The sequence below is a fragment of the Podarcis gaigeae genome (assembly GCF_964106915.1).
Source record: "Podarcis gaigeae genome assembly, chromosome: 11".
NCBI lineage: Eukaryota > Metazoa > Chordata > Lepidosauria > Squamata > Lacertidae > Podarcis > Podarcis gaigeae.
In genome coordinates, this window is record NC_139687.1 from 11,574,405 (window position 1) to 11,599,336 (window position 24,932).

Sequence of the window (24,932 nt, forward strand, 5' to 3'; positions counted from 1 at the left end):
TACTGTAGTCAAAACAAATTAAAAAATTCCTTCCAGTAGCACCTTAAAGGTAAAGGGACCCCTGACCATTAGGTCCAGTCGTGGCTGACTCTGGGGTTGCGGCGCTCATCTGGCTTTATTGGCCATGGGAGCCAGTGTACAGCTTCCGGGTCATGTAGCCAGCATGACTAAGCCGCTTCTGGTGAACCAGAGCAGCACACGGAAATGCCGTTCACCTTCCTGCCGGAACGGTACCTATTTATCTACTTGCACTTTGACGTGCTTTCAAACTGCTAGGTTGGCAAGAACAGGGACCGAGCAACGGGAGCTCAGCCCATCATGGGGATTCGAACCGCCGACCTACTGATCGGCAAGTCCTAGGCTCTGTGGTTTAACCCACAGCACCACCTGCGTCCCTAGTAGCACCTGAGAGACCAGTTAAGTTTGTTATTGGTATGAGCTATTGTGTGCATGCACACTTCTTCAGATATCTGAAGAAGTGTATCTGAAGAAGTGTGCAATCACACAAAAGCTCACACCAATAACAAACTTGTTGTTGTTTAGTCGTTTAGTCGTGTCCGACTCTTTGCGACCCCATGGACCAGAGCACTCCAGGCACTCCTGTCTTCCACTGCCTCCCACAGTTTGGTCAAACTCATGCTGGTACTTCTATGACACTGTCCAACCATCTCGTCCTCTGTCGTCCCCTTCTCCTTGTGCGCTCAGTCTTTCCCAACATCAGGGTCTTTTCCAGGGAGTCTTCTCTTCTCATGAGGTGGCCAAAGTATTGGAGCCTCAGCTTCAGGATCTATAACAAACTTAGTTGGTCTCTAAGGTGCTACTGGAAGAATTTTTTTGTTTGTTTTGACTACAGTTTCCAGAGTTGGTTTGGGGGCAACCATGAGCTTGAAACGTCCTCGAAAGCCTAAAAACAGAAACAATAACATCAAAAGCAAATGTGCAAAGTCGTGCATCTCCAAACCTTCTGTGACAGCATACCCAGATGGCAACACCCCAGGATCTCAGATGCTAAACCCAAAGTCCTGGAATCTTGCAAGGCGGGCTGGCTTTTGGTGTCATCACAGTATGACTCTTGCCCCACGGATCCTGCAGCCCACGGATCCTGCCTTAGGCAGAGTGGGCAGGCAAGGACAGGTGGAAGCACAGCACGGAGTCACCCGTTTGTGCAGATTGTGGGAAGCCGTTTGCAATGAATGCGCATCCACCAAACCCCACCTGAAACTTCCATCTGGGTGCCCTTTGAGTCAGAATACCCTACAAATACTGCCAAATTGAAGAAGCATATATGTTTCACCACAGCTGGAGAAGGTGGCAAGAAGGGATAAGGAAATACACCTACAGCTGCCTTATACCATGTTAGATAGCATAGATAGCATAGAGTTCTGCAGTGCAGACATTGGTCTAGAATTTCTGCCACTAATTGGCAGCTGCTCTCCAGGGCTTTATACAGGAGTCTTTTCCATCCTTACCTGGAGAGGTTGGGAATTAAATCTTTTGCATGCAAAGAATGTGCCCTACCATGGAGCTAAACGGTGAAGGTAAAAGGACCCCTGACCATTAGGTCCAGTCGTGTCCGACTCTGGGGTTGCAGCGCTCACCTGCTTTATTGGCTGAGGAAGCCAGTGTACAGCTTCCAGGTCATGTGGCCAGCATGACTAAGCCGCTTCTGGCGAACCAGAGCAGCGCACGGAAACGCTGTTTACCTTCCTGCCAGAGTGGTACCTATTTATCTACTTGCACTTTGACATGCTTTCGAACTGCTAGGTTGGCAGGAGCAGGGACCAAGCAACAGGAGCTCACCCTGTCACAGGGATTTGAACCGCTGACCTTCTGATCAGCAAGTCCTAGGCTCTGTGTTTTAACCCAGAGCACCACCCGCGTCCCAGACCCACCCCCTTTTTTATGGTACTTTTATCCTAGGGAAAAGAGAGAGAGACCCGTTTGCTTACTTTGTAGTCCCATTTTAGTAGGAAAATAGGAAGTTGTCTTATATTACCCAGACCGTTGGTCCACCTAGCTGTCAGGCAGCAGAGGATCGAACCCCCATGGCAGGTTGCCAGGAATGGATAAAACAAGGAGAAGTTCTTACCAACTGCTTTTTATTCAATATTCCCAGAGCGATGCTTAGAAATGCAGCCTCTTAGAATAATGACGTTGCCCCCGAGTGAGTCTCCACTCCCTTCCTCTCTCATGCGTCACAGCCACGGGTGCTGAAATGTGCCCTCTGCCTTTGAGCTCTCTGCTCTCCTACTTTCAAGGCTCGCCAGGTTTTGGGAGACGGGGGTCTGGAATGCTTTCTAAGGACAATGACTCTGTCAGCTGTGCTCCCTCTGGTCCTTCTTCTTCCTCCTCTCCCATTATTCCCCAGCTTTTCCCCTCATCTGCCTCTGAGCTGTAATCTCCCTCAAACCCCTGTTGTAATTCTGAACTGCCTTCTTCTTCTCTAGAAGGTCAGGCTGGGGAGTCGGTCTCTGCCATCCCTCCTCTGCCCCGTCCCTGACACTAACTCACTATTGTCTACAGTAGGAGTGGGGCAGAAAAAGAGGCAAATGCAAAGAGCAGACAAAATGGAAGTTCTACCTTTGTGCAGTGGGCGAGTTTCTACGCATGCTCTCCATCCCCCAACCAGACAAGCAAGGGGCATAAAAAGAGTACAAGGACCTGTTCCGCCCAGGCCAAAACATTTGGGCTTTGAAGATGGGCCAGTGCAGTGCATGGCCTGGACAAAGTTCAGCTGGCCAAGTAGAAAGGCCATCCCTGGCCTGCATTTACCATCATTGCCTCCTCTGGGTTCAGGCAGAAAAAATTCCCAGGCCTACCTGGAGAAGCCAGGGACTGGACCTGGGACCTTCTGCATGCACAGAAGAGCTCTACTACTTCTCCTATTTCATTAATGCCCCTAGTTTTCCTCCTTCTCCCAATTCTGTTTGAGAATAAGAGCCCAACGGTAATGGTTTTGCTGGCTTTTTAAAGAGAATGATCTGACACTCCCTGCCCCCAAAGAGGAGTTAGTCTGGTTAACATTTGAGGATGTTTGCAGCTGGACTCTTCTGTTCCAATGCAATTTGTCTTGTCTTGAAAGTTTTAAGATCCAAATCCAGAAAATACACGATACCGGGGTTTCCCAAACTTGGGTCTGCAGCTTGGGATTACAATTCCCATCTTTCCTAGCTAGCAGGACCAGTGGCCAGGGATGATGGGAATTGTAGTCCAAAAAAACCCCAAGTTTGAGAAACCCAGCACTATACTAATACACATTGATGGTGCGCTCAGGCAGGCACACCCTGATCTGCTTGGAACAGAACAGCTGCATAAAATTGCATAAGAGCTTTGCTGGATCAGACCAAATGATCATATAGTATCGTTGACTGTTGTCTCAGGGGCAACCCAAATGGAAAGCCCCATAGCAGAACATGAGTGCAGCAGCTTTGAGGCATACTGAAGTCAACAGGGTTAGGACACAGCCATAATGGGTTGTAGGTAAAGGGACGCAGGTGGCGTTGTGGTCTAAACCACTGAGCCTTTTGGGCGTGCCGATTGGAAGGTCGGCAGTTCAAATCCCCTTGACAGAGTGAGCTCCCATTGCTCTGTACTAGTTCCAGCCAACCTAGCGGTACAGAAGCATACCAATGCAAGTAGATAAACAGGTACCACTGTGGCAGGAAGGTAAATGGCATTTCTGTGTGCTCTGGTTTCCATCACAGTGTCCCATTGTGCCAGAAGCTACTGTTAGGTCCATCATGAGATGTCCGCCAGCTTCTAATCACAGATACCAGCAGCCTTCAAGCAAGCAAACTTGTCTTATTATCGCTGCCTAGCATCCCACTGCCAGAGGATTGCCTCCTTCCATTCACCAGTTTGCCTCCTCCAAGTGGAAGAAACCTGGGCAGTGTTGAATGTCACATCTATTGCCAGGTGTGTCCTGCTGGAAATAGAAAAGGGCTTTCCCCTTGGCCTGCCTTTCTATCCACTCAGTTGCCAAGTGCTTTTGTGACATCACAAGAAACCCACAGCCAATGGCAACAGCTGGGGAGGCATCATCTTCATTGCTTTGAGCCTCACAATGGCAGGTGGACCTATCAGTGATTGTGTGCTTGTTTATTCAGGAAGCAGGTGGCACTGTGGCCTAAACCACTGAGCCTCTTGGGCTTGCCAATCAGAAGGTTGGCAGATCGAATCCCTGTGACAGAGTGAGCTCCCGTTGCTCTGTCCCAGCTCCTGCCAACCTAGCAGTTCAAAAGCACACCAGTGCAAGTAGATAAATAGGTACCGCTGTGGTGGGAAGGTGAATGGCGTTTCTGTGCGCTCTGGTTTCCGTCACGGTGTCCCATTGCGCCAGAAGCGGTTTAGTCATGCTGGCCACATGACCCGGAAAGCTGTTTGTGGACAAACGTCGGCTCCCTCAGCCTGAAGCGAAATGAGTGCCACACCCCATAGTCACCTTTGACTGGACTTAACCGTCCTGGGGTCCTTTACCTTTTTACCTTAATGGGTTCTAGCTACAGACAACCTAATCCTCCATGGGTTTGTCATCCAAGTTGGTGGTCATCCCTCTCTTTCTTTGGAGCAAATCCCACACTTGAACATGTGCTGTGTGATGAAAGTACTTATTTTTGTCTGCCCTGGATCTTCCAGCGTTCAGCTACTGAGAAGTACCAGCAAATGCTAGTTATAACAAATGAGTACAGGACCACTAAGCACAGAAATAATCTGGCTTGATAGCAAGGAACAAGTGCCATGGAACTATTAAAAGCAGCAAGCAGGAATTAGAGCATACAGACCTGTCTTGAATCAGGCGTCATCAGGTTTAAGCTGGTGGTAGAGATATTCAGAGTAATGCTCATTCCTGCGAACTGAAGGTTGCTCTTCCCCAAGATACTAGAGAGGGCTTTACTCGGCGGCTGTGAAAGCAAAAATCACACATCTCAGTACTCTAGGAGCATCTGGTGACACCTGACTCCACACTGCATAAATGGGGAGCCTCTGGGGTTTATTCGTCAAGAGTGTGACATTTTAATCAACGTTCTGCGGCTGCTTTTATCCGAAGTTAGTAAGGAACAAGTCGTGTGTTGATTCACAAGCAAGGGAAAGTGCTACGAGGAGAGAGAAAAAATGCAGGTTGTTTCCATATAGATAAGGAAAATATAGTGATCTAAAGTGGTTGGTCTCATACCAGGGAGACCTGGATTCAAATTCCCCTAAAAACCCTACTAGATAACCTTGCTTCAGTCACCATCTCCCGGCCTTCCCTACCTCACAGGGCTGTTCTGAGGTGAAATGGGAGTGAGGAACCATGTACAGTGGTACCTCGGGTTAAGACCTTAATTCGTTCTGGTGGTCCGTTCTTAACCTGAAACTGTTCTTAACCTGAGGTACCACTTTAGCTAATGAGGGCTGCCGCCGCCGCCACACAATTTCTGTTCTCATCCTGAAGCAAAGTTCTTAACCTGAGGTACTATTTCTGGGTTAGCGGAGTCTGTAACCTGAAGCATCTGTAACCTGAGGTACCACTGTCCACCATTCTGAGCTCCTTGGGAGAATGGATTGCATATTAAACAAATGTAATAAAGAAATAAAGAGAACCAAGAGGCATGAGATGAACATGTGGAGCGATGTCCAATTACCTCAAAGTCACGACAAGTGTCAGAAGAGAAGCTTTTCTTTAACATCAGAAAACTAAAATCTATTAACTATAGAAATGCTGAAACATTTGAAATTATATCTGCTCACGAAAGCCACTTTAAATCACTCCATCTAACTCACAGAGTTGAGTAATAAACCGTTTGTGTGGATTCTCCACACAGTTGGGACAATTTGGGGCCACAAGCCCTTCCTTTAGGGTTTGCAAGCGTGGAGGAAAGTGTTGTTTTATTTCATTCAGGAAAAATGCTGTTAGACAAGTACAGTGGTACGCTTCAGGTTACATATACTTCAGGTTACAGACTCCGCTAACCCAGAAATACAGTGGTGCCTCGCAAGACGAAAAGAATCTGTTCCACGAGTCTCTTCGTCTTGCGGTTTTTACGTCTTGCGAAGCAAGCCCATTAGCGGCTTAGCAGATTAGCGCTATTAGCAACTTAGCGGATCAGCTGATAAGCGGCTTAGCGGATCAGCTGTTAAGCGGCTTAGCGACTTAGCGGAACAGCTGATAAGCGGCTTAGCGGCTTGGGGGAAAAGGGGGGGAGGGAAAAAAGCCCACAGGAACTCGCAAGACATTTTCGTCTTGCGAAGCAAGCCCATAGGAAATTCGTTTTGTGAAGCCTTTCGTCTAGCGGGTTTTCCGTCTTGCGAGGCATTCGTCTTGTGGGGCACCACTGTAGTCCCAGGGTTAGTGGAGTCTGTAACCTGTAGCGTATGTAACCTGAAGCGTATGTAACCCGAGGTACCACTGTAATAGTAAGAGGCTCACACGAGCCTGCTACAAGCTATCTGCTGTGCATGTAAGAAAGGGGAATGTAACTCTGCTACATGAAGGAACTTGATAGTGCAAGTTAGGAAGGATATTAATAAACAATGTATCCTCTCCTGCCACCCTGAACATTCCCACAAAAAAAATTGCACCCAGAGCAGTCGCCCCAGTGGCTCCCCCCTACCCACTGTTAATGTATGATATCAGCGAACCATCTCACTCAAATACGTTATTTAGGAAAGTGCCAGTGGAAGAATCTCTGTTGACCTCAATAGGAGCGTCACTATTTGTATGTGCATGTGTGTTGTGATTTTGGTACACAGGTAAAGGATTAACTGCCTTTGCCATGGGCACAATACTGCTCAGTTCAAAGGACAAAATTCAAAGGACAAAAATTGTAATTCAAGGACAGTAATTCAAAGGACAAAAATTGTACGTGTAAAATGCATACATGGACTTAATGTTGCATCCCGTTTGGTCCCCAAATGAGAGAATATGATCACGTTGACAAAAAGACACAAGGCAGATACCTTTCTTTTTTTAAAGGCTCCTTTGGCTGCCGGCACAGCATCGCAAACAAGGCTGATCGCTTCCCTGGAGAGACAGAAAAGAACATTGGGTAGCAAATGGTTTCATGGTGCCAGAAGCATACAGTTTGGTTTCTCATGATGGCATTCAAGTAATGATCTACTGGAAAGTCTGCATATGGACTAAAGCACTCCGATGCTCATAGCAAACCAAAGTTTGCATTTGAAATATTACACTATTTGATGGTCTCATAGGCTGTATCGAGTATGCTAAAAGTAAGAAAAGCAGGGCAACCAATCTTGCTAAATTTCTTAGGGAATTGTGAAGTTTTAGCATATTCAGAGCTAACCCACAGTTGAGGCAGAGTGAAGCAGTTATCTCCAGTGGCATAGCGTGGGTTGTCAGCACCCGGGGCAAAGCAAGTAATTTGTGCCCCCTAACCCATGGATTTGCGCACCCTAACCCTAACCCCCAGATGTTGCGCCCAGTGCGGCCGGGCCCCCCTGCACCCCCCCACGCTACGCCACTGGTTATCTCAGGTGGTAGAACCATAAGAGGCAGCCCCCTGCCCAGCCCACAGAAATGCTCTGCTTTTATTCAGGTGTGAATAAGGAAAAGAAACACACATATTCTTTTCTGCTTTTGTTCTTCTTCAGATGGTACGTACTTATGCAAGGTAGTTCAAAAGATAGATGTGGGAAAGTATTTGCAGTACATCATCTCATATTACCTTGTAATCTGTGTTCTAGTATTGAAGTCAAGGGATCTCATGGAACGCAAGACCTCTATACATCCCAAATACTACGGGAAGGAGAAGAAAATGGTAAATAAGCATAAGTGAGAAAGCTTTATAACAGGCATTTTAAAATGCAAAATAAAAGCACAAATCATTTCCTCCCACAAGTGCACACAAACAGATGGAGAATGGGGCAGGCATAGGAATTTATGTAGCTGTATTTATGCATGTTCTTATACTGTATGTCTCATTTTCACCAAACAAGAGTCCCCACTCATACTGATAAAACAAATAAAAGTACAGTATGACCCAGAAGCTGTATGCCGGATCCCTTGGCCAATAAAGTGAGATGAGAGCCGCAACTCCAGAGTCAGTCATGACTGGACCTAATGGTCAGGGGTACCTTTACCTTTATAGTATAAAAGTCCACACAAAATGAACAATATTAAAATTTAACAACAACAACAATAATAGAAGGGAAGAAAATCACAGCCCTTTATTGACGCAGATTCCCCATCTTACCTTAATGGCACACGTTAATTTATCATTAATAGCTATATCCCACACCTCTTTGTACCATTCTTCTATTTTATATTCTGCTTGCCCCTTCCACTTCCTGGCTATAATAATCTGTGCAGCTGTCAATAAATTTGTGAGCAAGTCCTTCATAGCCTGCGAACCTTCCACCCATCGTAAATTGATAATATTGCTACCTCTGGACTTTTGGTCAGCTTTAACCCAGTGAGACAATGGAACTGTTCTTTTGCTGTTTGCATAAGACATGCTAGAAACCTCTGGCTCACTCCATGCTGTTCTAGGTTCCTAAGGAGTCCTTGGATTCCCCACTTTCCTTCAGGGTTCATTTCCAACTTTACACCAGATACTCAATGAAAAGTAACTGAGGGTGGACACCAGCCCCACTGAAAGCTGTTGATGCAGTGGATCTAAACACTTTTCACACGCTATGCCTGCATTAGGCTCAGACTATAAATAATGAGTGTCACCCAGATTCACCCAAATCTGGTTAAGCAAGAACTCAAGTAAGTAGAGAGCTGGGAATTGGATTGTTAAAGCAGAGGAGGTACAGAGGTGAGGAGCTCAACACCCCTCTGCAGCGTCCCTCCTCGCAGCTTCTCTCTCCTCCAAGATCACTGTGTGTTATACTAAGCCTAGATCCTAGAACAATAGGCAAGTAGGATCCTAGAATGCAACAACTGATTGGCCTGGAGGAAAAGACCAATCAGGCTCCAGGAGGGAAGCAGAAACAGCCAATCAGATGTGACTCATTGTGTAAATAATGTACAGTGGTATCTAGGGTTAAGTACTTAATTCGTTCCGGAGGTCTGTACTTAACCTGGAACTGTTCTTAACCTGAAGCACCACTTTAGCTAATGGGGCCTCCTGCTGCCGCCGCGCCACCGGAGCACGATTTCTGTTCTCATCCTGAAGCAAAGTTCTTAACCCGAGATAATATTTCTGGGTTAGCGGATCTGTAACCTGAAGCGTCTGTAACCTGAAGCGTCTGTAACCTGAGGTACCACCTGTATATAAAAGCCTGAGGTTTTGGGGGCAATTCAATCACTGTTTTACAAGCTGCAATGAAGAGCATGAAATCACTACAAGACTCTGAGTATATTTCACTGTGGCACCAAGAAGCCAGCGAGGAAAGCACTAGCTTCTGGGCACTTAGAAGCAATCGTGGAGAATCAGCATCCCGCTTGACCTTTTGCTGTAGAAATGTGACTGCAGATCCTGCCATATGCACAGAACACAGATCTACCTCCATCACATGCAGTCGGAGTTTTGAACTCTCTAAACACACCCCTCACCGCTCAGCCCTGTAAAATGCTACGCAGGAGATCTACACAGGAGGTAGTGTAATGCAGGGCTGAGACCACCCAACTCTCTCACACACATTCCTGCATGCACAAACACACAGAGAACACACACACACACACACACAGAGAGAGAGAGAGAGAGAGAGAGAGAGAGAGAGAGAGAGAGGCAGACAGACAGACAGTTCTCCATCTTCAGCAGATCCATTTGGGAAGGAGGGGTATCGCCTTCTCTGCACACATCAGACAATTGACTCACTGATCGGGAAGAGGGCAATTTGTACCCCTACCAAGGCACCAGATTCTGCCCAACCAGTGCAGTATCTACTTAAGTCCCACCTGCCCACTCCTACCCTGTTTTTAGCTGCTACTGCCAAAATTGTTTGGTCCTTGGAGTAGGGTTACCAGACATCCCCGTTTCCCGGGGACAGTCCCCAGATTTGCGAATAAGTCCCCAGACAAATTCCATCCCCAGAATGTCCCCGGATTTCATCTAATGTCCCCGGGAAACACAGCAGCAGCGGTCTCAGCAGCCTGGAGCAGTTGGCTCTGGCTGGCTTCAGGAGCTGCTCAGAAGCCCCCATATGATGGTGGTGCAGGGGCTCAAAGATGCAGCTTCTGGGCTGCCTCCACCTTCCCTGACCCCAACAACTAAGCTGTGAAGGGAGGCTTCATGCTGCCTATCAGAGCAACCTCCCAACTCCTATTTGCATGCAAGCAGAAGCAGGGTGGGGATCTCTCAGCTGTGAAGGGAGGCTTCACACTGCCTATCAGAGCTTGCATGCAAGCAGGAGGGGGCAGGGACCTCTCAGTTAGGCAACGGGAAGCCTCCCTTCCCAGCTGAGGGATCCCCGCCCCTTCCTGCTTGCACGAAAGTAGAAATGGGATCAGGGCTGCTCTGATGGGAAGGGAGGCATTGCGCTGCCTGAGACTTGCCACCGCTCTCAGCCCTCCTTCTCCGCCTTCCATGCCTGATCCACCATGCATCACTTCCCCATCACCACCACCGAAAACCAACAGGCTCATGGAGAAAGGAGATAGAAGCTTTGGAGGAAGGGGGAACATGGTGGTTGAGGTCAAGGTGGCAGCTGCCCCTCTGCCATCGCCATCACCATATTTATTTGTTTGTTTGTTTGTTTGTTTGTTTGTTTGTTTAAAGTGTCCCTGAATTCATTGGAAAAAATCTGGTAACCTTACCTTAGAGGCCAGATAGATTTGCAGCAGGGGGGCTGGGCAGATCAGGGATATGAACTGCAACCCCTAACCAATCACCCACCAATGTGGATGAGATATCAATTCCTCTTAAAGGAGGGAGTGCATTGTGATTGGATCTCTAAGCCCCCCCCCCCACCTCCTGGTGTGGGCAGGGCTATGCCCTGCTCCAGTCTGGTTGGTCGTTTCACGGTCACTTGGACCCTTGGCTTGGGGGATGACTGCAAAACAATATTTAAGCCCTGTGTGTTGTATGCTGGTTTTCTTTGCCTTCGTGCAGTGGACCCTTTTAATGAGGGTGATAGAGGAGAGTGCAAAATATGGTCTGAAGCTCAACATCAAAAAAACGAAGATCATGGCCACTGGTCCCATTACCTCCTGGCAGATAGAAGGGGAACAAATGGAGGCAGTGAGAGATTATACTTTCTTGGGCTCCATGATCACTGCAGATGGTGACAGCAGTCACAAAATTAAAAGACGCCTGCTTCTTGGGAGAAAAGCAATGACAAACCTAGACAGCATCTTAAAAAGCAGAGACATCACCTTGCCAACAAAGGTCCGTATAGTAAAAGCTATGGTTTTCCCAGTAGTGATGTATGGAAGTGAGAGCTGAACCATAAAGAAGGTTGATCGCCAGAGAATTGATGCTTTTGAATTATGGTGCTGGAGGAGACTCTTCAGAGGCCCATGGACTGCAAGAAGATCAAACCTATCCATTCTGAAGGAAATCAGCCCTGAGTGCTCACTGGAAGGACAGATCCTGAAGCTGAGGCTCCAATACTTTGGCCACCTCATGAGAAGAAAAGACTCCCTGGAAAAGACCCTGATGTTGGGAAAGATGGAGGGCACAAGGAGAAGGGGACGACAGAGGACGAGATGGTTGGACAGTGTTCTCGAAGCTACCAGCATGAGTTTGACCAAACTCTGGGAGGCAGTGGAAGACAGGAGTGCCTGGCGTGCTCTGGTCCATTGGGTCACGAAGAGTCGGACACGACTAAATGACTGAACAACAACAACAAAGCAGACCCCCCGCCCATCCACCCTTTATTTAGGTCCGTCTGGCATTACTATGGACTTGTTGGCTGCCTGTTTTGTAATGGGGGCCTGGGAGGAATTTTTCCATCTGGCAAATTGGCAGGACCATTTGGTTTTCGCCTACCACCATAGCAATCGTCACAGCTTTGTAAGGTTTGGCGGTTAGGCATTGGATCAGCAATGGTGGGGGAGGGGAGGTGCGGCCATCACCTGTCCCTCCAAGCTCAAGAGTATTCCATTAAAGGAATCTAGGGGTTGGCCTAAGGGGCTAGGGCCATACCAGGACCCCACGGGGGCACCGGGGGGGGGACCCTCTGGCGGCGCTCCCTCTGGCAGTGTTTCACCCTTTTATCAGATTCCCCGCGATGCGGGTGGGAATCTGATATAGTTTGGATGATTCCAATGCCTAAGCCAATACCACTCACATTCTGTATTCAATAAAGTTGTGGCTTAAATTTTGCCCAGTAACTTAAACTAAAATCCTGTGTCACTGTGTTTCATTTTTGGAGGGTACTGGGAGGGGGTCTCAAATCGCAACGATATAAAAGAAAGGGACAGCCACCTGACATTGCATAAATTACAACTGCTGGAAGGCCAACAAACAGAAACAGGACTTAGGAATGGGTCAGGAACTTATCGGCCACTTTCCCCCCTGCAATTAATCTTAAATATTACCCATATAACCTTTGCTAAGAGTCCCCCGGTCCCTATCACCCACCCAGAAGATGCTGAAATGGCAGTTTAAATGAAGTATAAAAAATAAAGCTGCTGCAATGTGACCTTAGAAATATTTCATGAACAAAAATGTAATACCCCATACCCTTGAGATTCTACGCAACGTCTGGTCAGAGGTATACATTTTGATGATGCGAGCAGCAAAGTCATCTGCATTTAATCCTGGTGTAGAAAATCCCTGAAAATGCTGGTTGACAGCCAGCCCTCTATTAACTATTCTAAAAATAGGCCTGCAAAATTAGAAATTTCTTACTTAGGGAGATTTGAATTCATGGCTGTCTGCATACAATCTGTCTCAGCGTCGCATTGTAATAGTTTTAGCTGGAAAAGAGGAGCCTTCCTTCGAAAACTTGCCAAGATTTATTCATGTTGAACTGATTACTTGTACAGCAATGTGATAACACAAAAATGGCTTCATTAAAAAAAATATCCAGGGTGTTAATTGCACATGAGGGAAAGATATGAATATGTGTGTTTTCAGATATATTCATGTGTGAAAGAAGATCTCTTAATATGCAGTTCCCATATCTGAATTACGTTCTAATGGGTGAGATTTGAGCACCGGAGAATGACAAGCAGTCATAGAGATTTAAGGCTGTAATTTAATCTAATTCTTCAATCTCAGGAGGGTGTGGATGACGAACAAGAGAAAGGCATTAAATTCCTTTAATAGTTAACAGAATAGCTGGTGGGCTATGCATTTGCTTTGTAAAGGAAACTGTACTATTAATCTGCCATTTAAGAAATATAAAATCAAGAGCTCTGTGATAAAAAGTCTCAAATCCATATCCACCTTGGACGCTCACTGCAGCTTCTCACCAGTTCCCTAGCTCTGTGGAGGGGAGAAATTTAGTTGCCTTCTTGCCCTTCTTCTACTAAGAGTGTTCTCAGCATATACTGTGAACTTCCTAGGTCACACTGTGCAGTCTTGTTCTGATAGGATTTCCAGAGGCAACCCTAACTTCTTGACTTATTGATTTACTAAGCTGAAGTGGGAAGTCCTCTGTAGTCGCTGTAGAATGTTACTTGCCCAAAAATAGGAAGAAGAAGAAGAAGGGATACAAGAACTTATGAAATATGCAGAAATGGCGAAACGTAAGGGAAAAATAAGAAATCAACAAACTTTTTATAAAAGAATGGAAATGGCTTACGGAATATCTACAATTAAACTGTAAATAGATAAGAACATTGGCAGGTAATAACCTGCAGTTTTATAAGAGTATATTTAAAGTAGATGAAAAAATGAGTAACTTAAGTCAATTTGGAATATGCAGAAAATATAAAAAACAAATTTAAGGAACCGCAGAGAGAGGGGGAAGTTGAGTTTTGAAATGTTAAAATGATTGTAAAATTATTGAGATGTATAAAACTGAAAATCATAAATAACATAATAATAATAAATGAAGTGGGAAGTCCTACAGGTTTCCTTGCGGGATCAGTGTTCATCAGGCATGCATGTTTTTTGCAATGTCCATATGATGCCATTGACTTCAAAATGCCCGCCCAAATTCCACCTTTTCCTGTTTAATCTGGATTCACCCTTCCAAGATGGGGATTCAATAAATAATTTTTTAAAAAAATATTGCTGCCAATAACTTATTTACAATATCTCAAATTAAGCCCCCCTATGAAAGCCCTCTTCATCTTCAGAGAAGAAAAAGCAATTGCTCTAGATGACCTGTTTATCGAGCATTTGTTCTGATTTAACTGGAAGGAGGCTGGAGTGAGGTATTTATTGTGCATTTATTATGATTTGTTTACAGAGAGGTCAGAGAGCAAGTGTTATCCAACATTTTTCAGTGCATTTTCCCATCACTTTCCTTATCGCCAAAGGCCTAATCTTCTTAGGGAGTGGGTTTGTTGCATAATACCTCCTGATCAGCTGGAATTCCACAGCTGGAATTTGCTGGTACTGTATGTGATTGAATTCTCCTGCAAAACAGAGAGTGTCTGAAAATACCCATAGACTGTGTTCATTGTCATTACCCATTTACAATTCAATTTTCAGAATCAAGATGCACATTAAGCTCACAATTTCTTTGCCACCTCATTTTAAATGAGCCAAGAATACTTGAACAAAACAGATACTGTCCTTTAGGTTATGAGGTGGGCGAAAAATATTTTGGCCAAAAGCACTTCTTTAAATGAAAACTGGGAGGCTCGCTGCAAGCTGCTAAATTTTAGCAAATCAATTCAGACAGATGATAAGAAAAGCAAGGTTGGCACATTAAAGTTTATATTTGTTCATTTCCTGAGCCATAGATAGTGCTCACTATACAGTGGTACCTCGCAAGACGAATGCCTCGTAAGATGAAAAACTCGCAAAACAAAAGAGTTTTTCGTTTTTTGAGTTGCTTCGCAAGACGGATTTCCCTATGGGCTTGCTTCGCAAGACGAAAACGTCTTGCAAGTTTGTTTCCTTTGTCTTGCAAGTTTGTTTCCTTTTTCTTAAAACCGAGCATTCACTTCGAAGAGCAACTCATAGCACGCGGTGTGGTAGCCTTTTTTGAGGTTTTTGAAGACTTTGGTGATTTTTGAAGCTTTTCCAAAGTCCGTGCTTCGCAAGACGAAAAAATCGCAAGACGAAAAAACTCACGTAACGAATTAATTTCGTCTTGCGAGGCACCACTGTAATACATCAAACTGCATGGTACAAGTTAATCAGTCTAATAATGCATGTTATTGCACAAACATATTGTGTTAGTGCATCCATCACTCCTTCTAATAGTGAACTCTAATAGTGAACAGTGAGCGCAGACAGGGTTGCAAACCCAAAGGTGGCTTCTGTAAGGTTACCAGATTTTTTTCAATGAATCCGGAGACACTTTACAACTTCCTACTAAATAGATGGATTTTGTCAGGGGACTGATTTGTAAATACAGGGACTGTCCCCAGGAAATGGGGACGTCTGGAAACTTTAGGCTACTGAGAAACAAGAGTGGGGTGTGGGTTCACATTAAACAGCTAGAAGACCAAAAACAGCAAGACTTAATAACACTCAGCATATAAATAAAACCAACAGTTTTTTAAGTAAACATAAAAAAATAGAATTACATGTCTGAGTAGGCTTGGGACTGTGGAGGAGGGAGAGGAGGGTTAAACTATCCCCTCCATCCACTGTTTTTTTCCCATCAAAGTGCTCCCCTAAAGCTGCTATTTGCCCCAGAAGCGGCGGAGGGGACACAAATAGGTGTCATATGTTTTGTTCAATGTGGCAAATAACAGCTGAGGCAGAAGCAAAGGTTATTATTGGAAATTTTGCAGGGGAAAAGGTTAAAACTAAGCAACCTGAATCAGGCCTCCTTTGGACGCTATTAACACTCTCTGAAGTACTAATAAACAATGATTATTCTGTTCCTACATTCAACACATCGGAAGGTGTATATTGTAGGTGCAAGGGATAAATTGAAGAAATTCAGTATTTAATATTGTTCTTAATACGGGGGGGCGCTGTGGTCTAAACCACAGAGCCTAGGGCTTGCTGATCAGAAGGTTGGCGGTTCGAATCCCCGCAACTGGGTGAACTCCCGTTGCTCAGTCCCTGCTCCTGCCCACCTAACAGTTCGAAGACACATCAAAGTGCAAGTAGATAAATAGGTACCGCTCCGGCGGGAAGGTAAACGGCATTTCCATGCACTGCTCTGGTTCGCCAGATGCGGCTTAGTCATGCTGGCCACATGACCCGGAAGCTGTCTGCGGACAAACGCCTGCTCCCTTGTCCAGTAAAGCGAGATGAGAGCGCAACCCCAGAGCCGTCTGTGACTGGACCTAACGGTCAGGGGTACCTTTACCTTTCACAGTATTAAAGTAATATTAATATAGTGTTCAGTACTATAATATCTCATGAAAGAGTGACCAAAGTAAGAAACAAAACAATGAAGATTTTTGTGGCACCTTAAAAGCCTATATATATATACAGTATATAATAAGGTGTAACCTTTTGTGGACTGGAGTCCAATTCATCAGATGGAGTGGACTCTGGCTTGTGCAGACTTATGCCATAATAAATTTGTTAGCCTTTAAGGTGCCAGAAGAATGTTGTCATTGCTGCAACAAACTGGCAACGGCTTCCCATCTGGAAATTGTTCTAATGAATCAGTACCTCTCTAATGGCCATTTCTCATTATAGACTGTACTTGAATATGTGCCCTGTCCTGCATTTAAAAAGACAGGGAGGAAGCAAAAGAGATGGGATGGAAAATTCTAAAAACATAAAGCACCATCCGGCAGAAATTTCCCTCCATAAATCCCCATTAAACTGGAAAACGGAATAGCAATTGTTTATTGTTACGTACTTTACTGTTCAAAAGCCAACAAGAATGCTATGCTTTGGCTGTAAACTCAGAAAAACAGCAACTGACACGGCATTGAAATGTTTTCAGATTAGATTAATTTTTTGTCTATTGTTCTTTTTGTAATTGTTTATATTAGGGTTTTCGGTACTGTGGTACAATGTAAAAACAAACAAACCAAAAACAGATACAGTTATACTTCAGGTTACAGATGCTTTAAGTTGCATTTTTTTGAGTTACGGACACACTGAAACCCGGAAGTACCGGAACGGGTTACTTCCAGATTTCGGTGGTAGCGCATGCGCAGAAGCACTAAATTGCGCTTTGCACATGCGCATAAGTGCTGAATCACAACCCGCGCATGCGCAGATGCGGCGCTGCAGGTTGCGAACGTGCCTCCCGCACGGATCACATTCACAACCCAAGCGTCCACTGTATAAAGTAAGACAAAAGAAACAAATAAGTACTGGAAAGAGGATTACGTACGAATATACAGACAATTGACTCATGTGGAAAATACATATATCTCATTGAATAGGAATGAGAGGATGGAAAACGTGAAGAAGGGAGGCAGAAAATCAAGTAAGAATGTCTTATAGCTTAAACTACAATGGTACCTCGGGTTACAAACTTAATTCGTTCCAGAGGTCCGTTCTTAACCTGAAACCATTCTTAACCTGAGGCACGCTTTCGCTAATTGGGCGTCCTGCTGCCGCAGCGTCACCAACACATGATTTCCATTCTCATCCTGGGGCAAAGTTCGTAACCCAAGGTACTGCTTCCAGGTTAGTGGAGTCTGTAACCCAAAGCATTTGTAACCTGAAGTGTTTGTAACCTGAAGCGTTTGTAACCCAAGGTACCACTGTATATGCTTTTACTCTTCTCCTGTGAGGTCATCTAATTACATCAACTTGCCAGCTGAGTCCCAAAGCTATGAACATCATTCTGCCACTGAAACATCTACGTAGGACCAGTCACAATGGTCTCACCATGGACCCAATACCACAGTTCCTAGTTTTTCATTGGATCTGTTACTGACACCTTGTTCCTGCCCCAATGCAGTTGCACCAACAACCTGCAAACTCTTTAAAACAGGTGCCCAATAAAGAGGTAACACATTGGCAAAACACTATCAGATTTTGTTGCATGGCATCAGAAGCCATTTCGGCACAGCAAACGTTGATGCAACGATTTCCCCTCTGTTGCTTATCAAGGACATTTAGGGGCAACGCTTGTGGTAAACTGGGCTTGGAGGACAAATGGTACTCTTTAATGGATGAGTTCAATTCCAGAAATGACTTCTTTAAAAATATCAATCCCCACAGTGCACACATTTTGATTCCCTGCCTCCCCCAGTGCATTAGAGCTTTTTTTTTCTTTTTTGTTGGCATTTTGCAATGCTTCTGATCAACCCTTTGTCTGTTTGGTTCTTTTAAATAAATATAGCTTTTAACTAATTGGGTCATTGCTCAGATCACTGCTCCAGGGAGCACAGTCCGGCGGCTCAAGAGCACAGCCCAGCACTGATGCCACGTCAAATCCGTATCCAGCCTTGGAATCACAGGGCAGCCTTGAAGCCTTGGAGGAGCGAAGCAAAAACAGGCCCAAGAGAAAAAATGCAAAAAGCAATATGTGTAGTAAAGAATTATTGCTGTAACAGCCAAAGCTAAAGGAAGGGATACCAGAACTGATTTGATTAGCACAGCAGAGAAAGGAAATGGTTTTACTGAACGCTGCAGCAGAAACGGATGTGTTGTTTTTTTATTTAAAAAATGAAACAAATTCGTACTTAAATATTGTACTTCACCTATCACAAGATAATACCGGGGGGGGGGGGGACCAAGTTCCCATACAGAAACACCAGGATGCATCGTTTTATACGCTGTGCATAGATCCCTCAGAAACCAGGACATATTTTTGAATTCTACTGCGTGGCTATGATTCACTGTGTGTTATTTTAGGCTCTCCTTTAAATAGCACAAAAACTGTTTGCAATTAATTGCCTGATCGATGTCTGAGGCGGTAACGTGTAGCACTGCACTTCAAACACTTCTTAAGAATGCACTATAAATAAGTGATAGCAAAACCATAATAGCAACTATTGGACAATGGTTGCGATGTAAAAGAGACGAGGGAAGAGAGATGTAAGCCTGTGCAATATTCATTTGTGCATCAGTTCAAAGTACAGTAGTTCGGATCTCGTGTCCAGGCCACTTAAGGAAGTTGGGGGTAGACTTGGACCATTTGACCTACCTTAAGAGACCTGTAGCAAAAATTAACCAAAGAGACAATCTGCAAAACCATCTGTGTAGAAGTGACATATAAATGGTTTGCAGTAACAACTATTCCTATCCCTCTTTGCAAAGCCTTGAAAAGCCTCTCTAGAGAGTGGGGAAGCCTTCTAAGTCCTATGGAACGAGGTGCAGGGGATATTGGAGATGCTGGAAATTGCCTGAAATTGGTTGGAGGATCACCCAGCTATCATTTCTGTAAATCCTTAGCAAAAGGAACAGCAACAATGATTTAAATCGCATCATCAGTCTATAAACTGCTTTACAAAGAAACAGGTATCGTGTTGTTGTTTTCAGAAAGACACACCTTCAAACAGCTTACAATCTCATCACAAACAGCTAGAGGAAACATTGGGGGTGAATGGAAAGAATTATAGGCGCAATTGTATTAAATTATTCTGCCTGGTCACACACAGAGGTTGCTATTTGTTTTTGCAGTAGCAGTTTCCTGCGATGTGGGGTGGACAATTTTCTGCTGAAAAATGTCCAGGGCTAGATTCCCACCCACACCCCACTTAGTAACAACGGATGTGTGCCAGCTGTAAATACATTATTAGGCAAGCTTGGTAGTTTCAAAGTTTTTGACCTTGTTTACTAAATACAAGTAAAATAAACATGCCGAACACTCCCTGGTTTTCTCTGCTGATTCTGATGCAAACTGACCAATTTCCTATGCAAATTTGCCTTATTTCCTAGTAAACCCGCCACGAAACCCACAGGATAGAAACCAGCAGCAAAAGATCAAACAAATATAAGAAACTCACAGCTGTACGAAAAGTTTCAGATCTTAAACAGCAAGGAGGCAAGCACATTTGACTGGATTTAACCGTCCAGGGGTCCTTTACCTTCACCTTTACCTTTGGTGATTATGATTTAAAAGCACACTACCTGCTGGAGATGCTATATCTTGTTACCGTCACCACTGATAGCCTTTCTCTCCATGAATCTGTCTAATCCCTATTTTAAAGCGTACCAAGTTGGTGTGCAAGAGCACATGGAAATGCATTCCATATTAACTCTGCTCTGTGAAGTGCTTCCTTTTGTCTGTTCTACATCTTCCACTGTTCAACTTCATTGGGTGACCCTAACTTCTATGATGATGATGATGATGATGATGAGAGAGGAAGAAAACCACTTCTCTGTCCATTTTCAATTCAAAATCCTTTATTAGGCATAAGACACCACACATTAACTAACAAGCATCATATACAGACTGTATAAAATACGGGCTCAGCAAACACAGTTTATCCCAGTCTTATTCTTAACTCCAAGAAATAAATCGATGAACATAGATAATATAATACAACCTCTATCATGGTCCCCCTTGCTCAACATTTTTCTAAACTACATAGCCCCAAACATCATCGTCATCATTTTAAATATTTGTAAAATTTGTACTGTCCTTCATCTGAAGATCACAGGGTGGTTCACAACAGAAAAATACAAAATGAGAATACAAAATACATAACAAAACAAAAACAAACCAGTAAACCCTCCCCAAACACATTAAAAAAAGCTATAGAATGTTAACCAACTGAACACCTGGTTGTAGAGAAATGTTTTCACCTGGCACCTAAAGATATGTAATGAAGGAGCCAGGCGAGACTCCCTGGGGAGAGCATTCCACAGACATAAGGTAATCGTTCCAGCCCCTTGATCTTTTTAACTGCCTTTTACTGCTCATCTCTTTTTGATATCCAGTAAAGAAGACTGGACACAGTACTCCAAGTGTAATTGCACTGTAATGGCATTATAATATTGGTTGTTTTATTTTTGATCCTTTTTCTAATATTTTCTAACACTGAATTTGCCCTTTTTGCAGCAACAGTTCACTAGGTTGATACAGTCATACCTCGGGATAAATGTGCTTCAAGTTAAGTATTTTCGGGTTGCGCTCTGCGGCGACCCAGAAGTAACGGAGCGCATTACTTCCAGGTTTCACTGTGTGCACATGCACAGACGGTCAAAATGACATCACGTGCATGCGCGGAAGCGGCGAAACATGACCCGCGCAAACGCGCGGGCGCGGGTTGCGTTCACTTCAGGATGCGAATGGGGCTCCAGAACGGATCCCGTTCGCATCCCGAGGTACCACTGTATCTTCTTTGAGCTACTCTCCAAACCCCAGAGATCCCTTTCCTGGTAATTCAACACAGGCTCAGGTCCCAACAGCATATAGGAAATTTTGAACTTTTGCCCTAATACATTACACATGCTTTCGCTGAACTGCATTTGCTACTTTAATGCCCATTCCCCAAGTTTGGAGAGATCCCTTTTGTTATGTTTTAACTACCTTGAATAGTTTGGCATCACGAGTCCTCTGCAAACTTGGCCACCTCGCTTTTTAAAAATTGGAACTACCTTTATCAGTTTCCTGTCCTCAGGCACAGAGATCAATCTTAGAGACAAGCTACATTTTTGTTGTTGTTAGAAGATGAGCAAGATATATATGGATCCAGTGATTTGTTAAATTTAAGTTTCTCAATAAGGCATATTCCTTCATCTCTTATTACCAGTATTTGTCTCAGTTCTTCAAGCCTCTTCCTGAAAATATCAGTTATCTGCCCTGTCTTCTTCTGTAGCAAAGAAAGACACAAAGAATACATTCAGATTCTCTGCAATCTCCTTATTCTCCTTTATCACAGCTTTAACTCACTTGTTGTCCAATGGTTCACCTGCCTACCTAGACACTTCCCTACTCTATTACATTAGTCAAGAAACAGCGTTCCGAATGCATTATAAACATACAACACCAGATGCTGCTGGAGAGCAAAAAGAATCTAAGCAATTTTTCATAGCGTTTTTTTCTTTCATTATACAGTGGTGCCCCGCAAGACGAATGCCTCGCAAGACGAAAAACCCGCTAGACGAAAGGGTTTTCCGTTTTTCGATGCGCTTCGCAAGACGAATTTCCCTATGGGCTTGCTGATTGTGTTGTGATTTTTTTCACTCGCCCCCTTTTTCTAAGCCGCTAAGCCACTAAGCCTTTAATAGCCGCTAAACCGCTAATCCGCTAAGCCGCTAATAGGGTTGCTTCGCAAGACGAAAAAACCGCTAGACAAAGAGACTCACGGAACGGATTATTTTCGTCTTGCGAGGCACCACTGCAGTGATTTAATTTCCAATGTATTTATAGCAGGGGGGTTTCCTGTGTGTAGATCCATCCCTCATGTATTTATTCATTTATCTATTTTTTAAAAAATGTTGGTCTTCATGTTTTAAGCAATATGTTCCTCAAATTCTCTCCTCCATCCCTTATTGTCTGCTTGAGCCAATTTCCCCAAAGTTTATGTTTGTGATCTAGTTGAGATTCCTGCACTGCAGGGGGGTGGACTAGATGGTCCTTGGGGTTCCTTCCACCTCTTCAATTCTATGATTCTATGATTTAGGCAAGACACTGATTTTCTGAAGGAAGCCTCCATTCCCATAATAGCTTCCTTGACTCAGCTGGTGTCCTCTTGGACTGCAGAGCAGGGTTGGGGAGAAATTCAACTCAGTTCATACCTAAAAATGAATCTACTTAATTCCTGCTTTCTGAAACAAGACATAAATTGAAAAACTGTTAATAAACAATAACTTGAAAGTCACACTTCCTTGCATGTTGCAGTATACTTCTCCAGTCAAGTAATGTATATAAAAGTGCATATACTAATGTAAGGTGTGCATAAAAATGCACATAGTCCTGAAAACAGCATACAAAAAGGCATTACAAAGAAGGGAAATTTACTTTGCAAAAATGTGTATGTTAGGGAAAAATTGCACTAAAATCCCAATGAATTTTTATGTGGAGATATATATATATATAGGCAAACTGATATGGAAATATGGAGAAGTGAATTTCAGATCTAAGAAACCGAAAGAAACTGAAATAGACTGATTCAATCATCCCTCCTGGAGAGCACATTTCCTAATCTGCACAGGTACACATTCAACCTGAGCTTTTATTATTATGATTTTGAATAACCCCATCCCCAATACTTCATAAAGAGAGCATTGGTTTAAAGAGGTTTAAAGACTCTCTCAATGCAAATCTTAAAAAATGTACCGTAATATAAACACCAACAATTGGGAAACCCTGGCCTGCAAGCGCTCCAGTTGGAGAACAGCCTTTACCAAAGGTGTCATGGACTTTGAAGAAGCACAAACTCAGGACAAGAAATGTGCTAAGAGGAAGGCAGGCTTGGCAAACCCTCACCATGACCAACTCCCTCCTGGAAACCAACGTCCCCACTGTGGAAGGACGTGTGGATCCAGAATTGACCTCCACAGTCACTTACGGACTTACTGTTAAGACCATGTTCATTGAAGACAATCTAACTTGGCCACAAGCGATCGCCAAAAAAGAAGACTTTATGTGGCCCTCTGGCCATTCTTTTCAGCTTCCATTTTACCAATCCCTTCATTGTGAGGAAGCTGCCACTTTTGAAGTCAAACGCAAATTCCTTGGAAATTGTCCACTTACATCTATATTGAATTTAGTAGCACAGTGACCATGGGTGGTTCAACAATACCTACATCTCACAATACAGAGGATTAAGTCCATGTTCATGTCCAACAACTTTTATGGTGAGCCAAGACTATCTTCCCCAACCGACTGTGAGAAGATGCAAGTCAAAGAAAATTTATAAATAGTCACTGGTAGTGATAGGAAAATCTGTTACTTTTGGTTCTTCTCGGTTTCTCATTTTTCCAATCTTAACTTCAGATCTTCACATTTCCATAACAGTTTGTGATTTCTTTTTTTTAAAAAAAGTCTTCATGAAAATTCATCAGCATTTTAGTGTGAATTTCTCCTAAATGCTGTTTTGCTTGCAACCTAAAATGTGTCCATTTAAATGGATAATTATTTGGCCTCTGTTTTGTGCAACGGTTCTGTCATTGCTAATGTGCGTAACATTACTCACAGAGAACATTTCTAGTGATGCTCAGTAGGGTTAACATACATGTTTAGCATCCGATTAACATATTCATGCCACTTTAAAAAAATATGTGTCATAATCAGTGATAGTGGTAATGAGAGATACTCTGCTTCAGTTCAAACTCAGCCCGGATGCTAATTTCTAACAATTATCATTGCAAACCAGGTATTGTAATTTTTCTACATCTTCTCCAGTATGGTTCATAATATATGCTAATATGCATCTCTCTCCTTTGAATTTGCCTTCAACATGATACCGTGCATCAGAAGTGGTATAATGTCTCAACAATGTGTCAGGCTTTTAAAAACCTTGGTTCTTAATAATTATATATTCCAGCTTCAGGCTGCAAGCCTATGTAGTTATGCGATTATTTATTTTGTCTGTTGACTGATTGATGTAGGGCTTTTTTTTAATCCCACTTTTCTTTAATTAAAACACAAACATCTTAGAAGACACACCAGGACCACTGAAATCAGCAAGATTTCACTTAACTGTGTAGTGATCTGCAGGTAACTTGTTTTAAAATATCTCTAATCATTTACACTAAAAGAAAGAACTAAAGCAGGAAGTTACACACACACACACACACACACACACAGTGCTTTTTTCTAAAAAAAAAGTTTAGGGGTACTCTCATTTTGACTCAAAAAAATCACCATTTTATAGTTCAAATTAGGGGAAATAAATACAGTAAATGGACAAAAGTACACAGATTTACAAAATGTTTAGGGGTATGTGTACCCCTGCGTACCCCACAGAAAAAAGCATTTTGTGTATGTGTGTGTGTATGCACACGCATGCGCGCACGCGCACACACACACACATATAGATAGATAAGATGCCAAGCTAATTTTCATCCATTTTTCATTTAAAAGAAAGATTTGTCTCATACAATATGTGTGATTAGAAAAGTCTTAACTGCAGCTCAGGTCCAGTCACA

The 24,932-nt window shown here is 43.7% G+C and overlaps 1 protein-coding gene and 1 long non-coding RNA gene across 4 annotated transcripts in view; one reads left to right on the top strand and one right to left on the bottom strand.

Annotated features, from left to right (window-relative positions):
- SHC3 (SHC adaptor protein 3) overlaps nt 1-24,932 on the bottom strand; it is a 50,203-nt gene that overhangs the window by 18,873 nt on the left and 6,398 nt on the right. For all 3 annotated transcript variants that reach the window (XM_083702035.1, XM_083702036.1, XM_083702034.1), the window contains 3 exons: nt 7,668-7,738; nt 6,940-7,003; nt 4,782-4,901 (listed from right to left, as the gene is read on the bottom strand). In XM_083702035.1, the coding sequence (XP_083558161.1) occupies nt 4,782-4,901; nt 6,940-7,003; nt 7,668-7,738 (255 nt within the window). The remainder of the gene's footprint in view (nt 1-4,781; nt 4,902-6,939; nt 7,004-7,667; nt 7,739-24,932) is intronic.
- LOC310826877 overlaps nt 8,008-24,932 on the top strand; it is a 93,890-nt gene continuing 76,965 nt past the window's right edge. Inside the window, exon 1 of the long non-coding RNA XR_014556058.1 lies at nt 8,008-8,046. This is a non-coding gene — a long non-coding RNA (uncharacterized lncRNA). The remainder of the gene's footprint in view (nt 8,047-24,932) is intronic.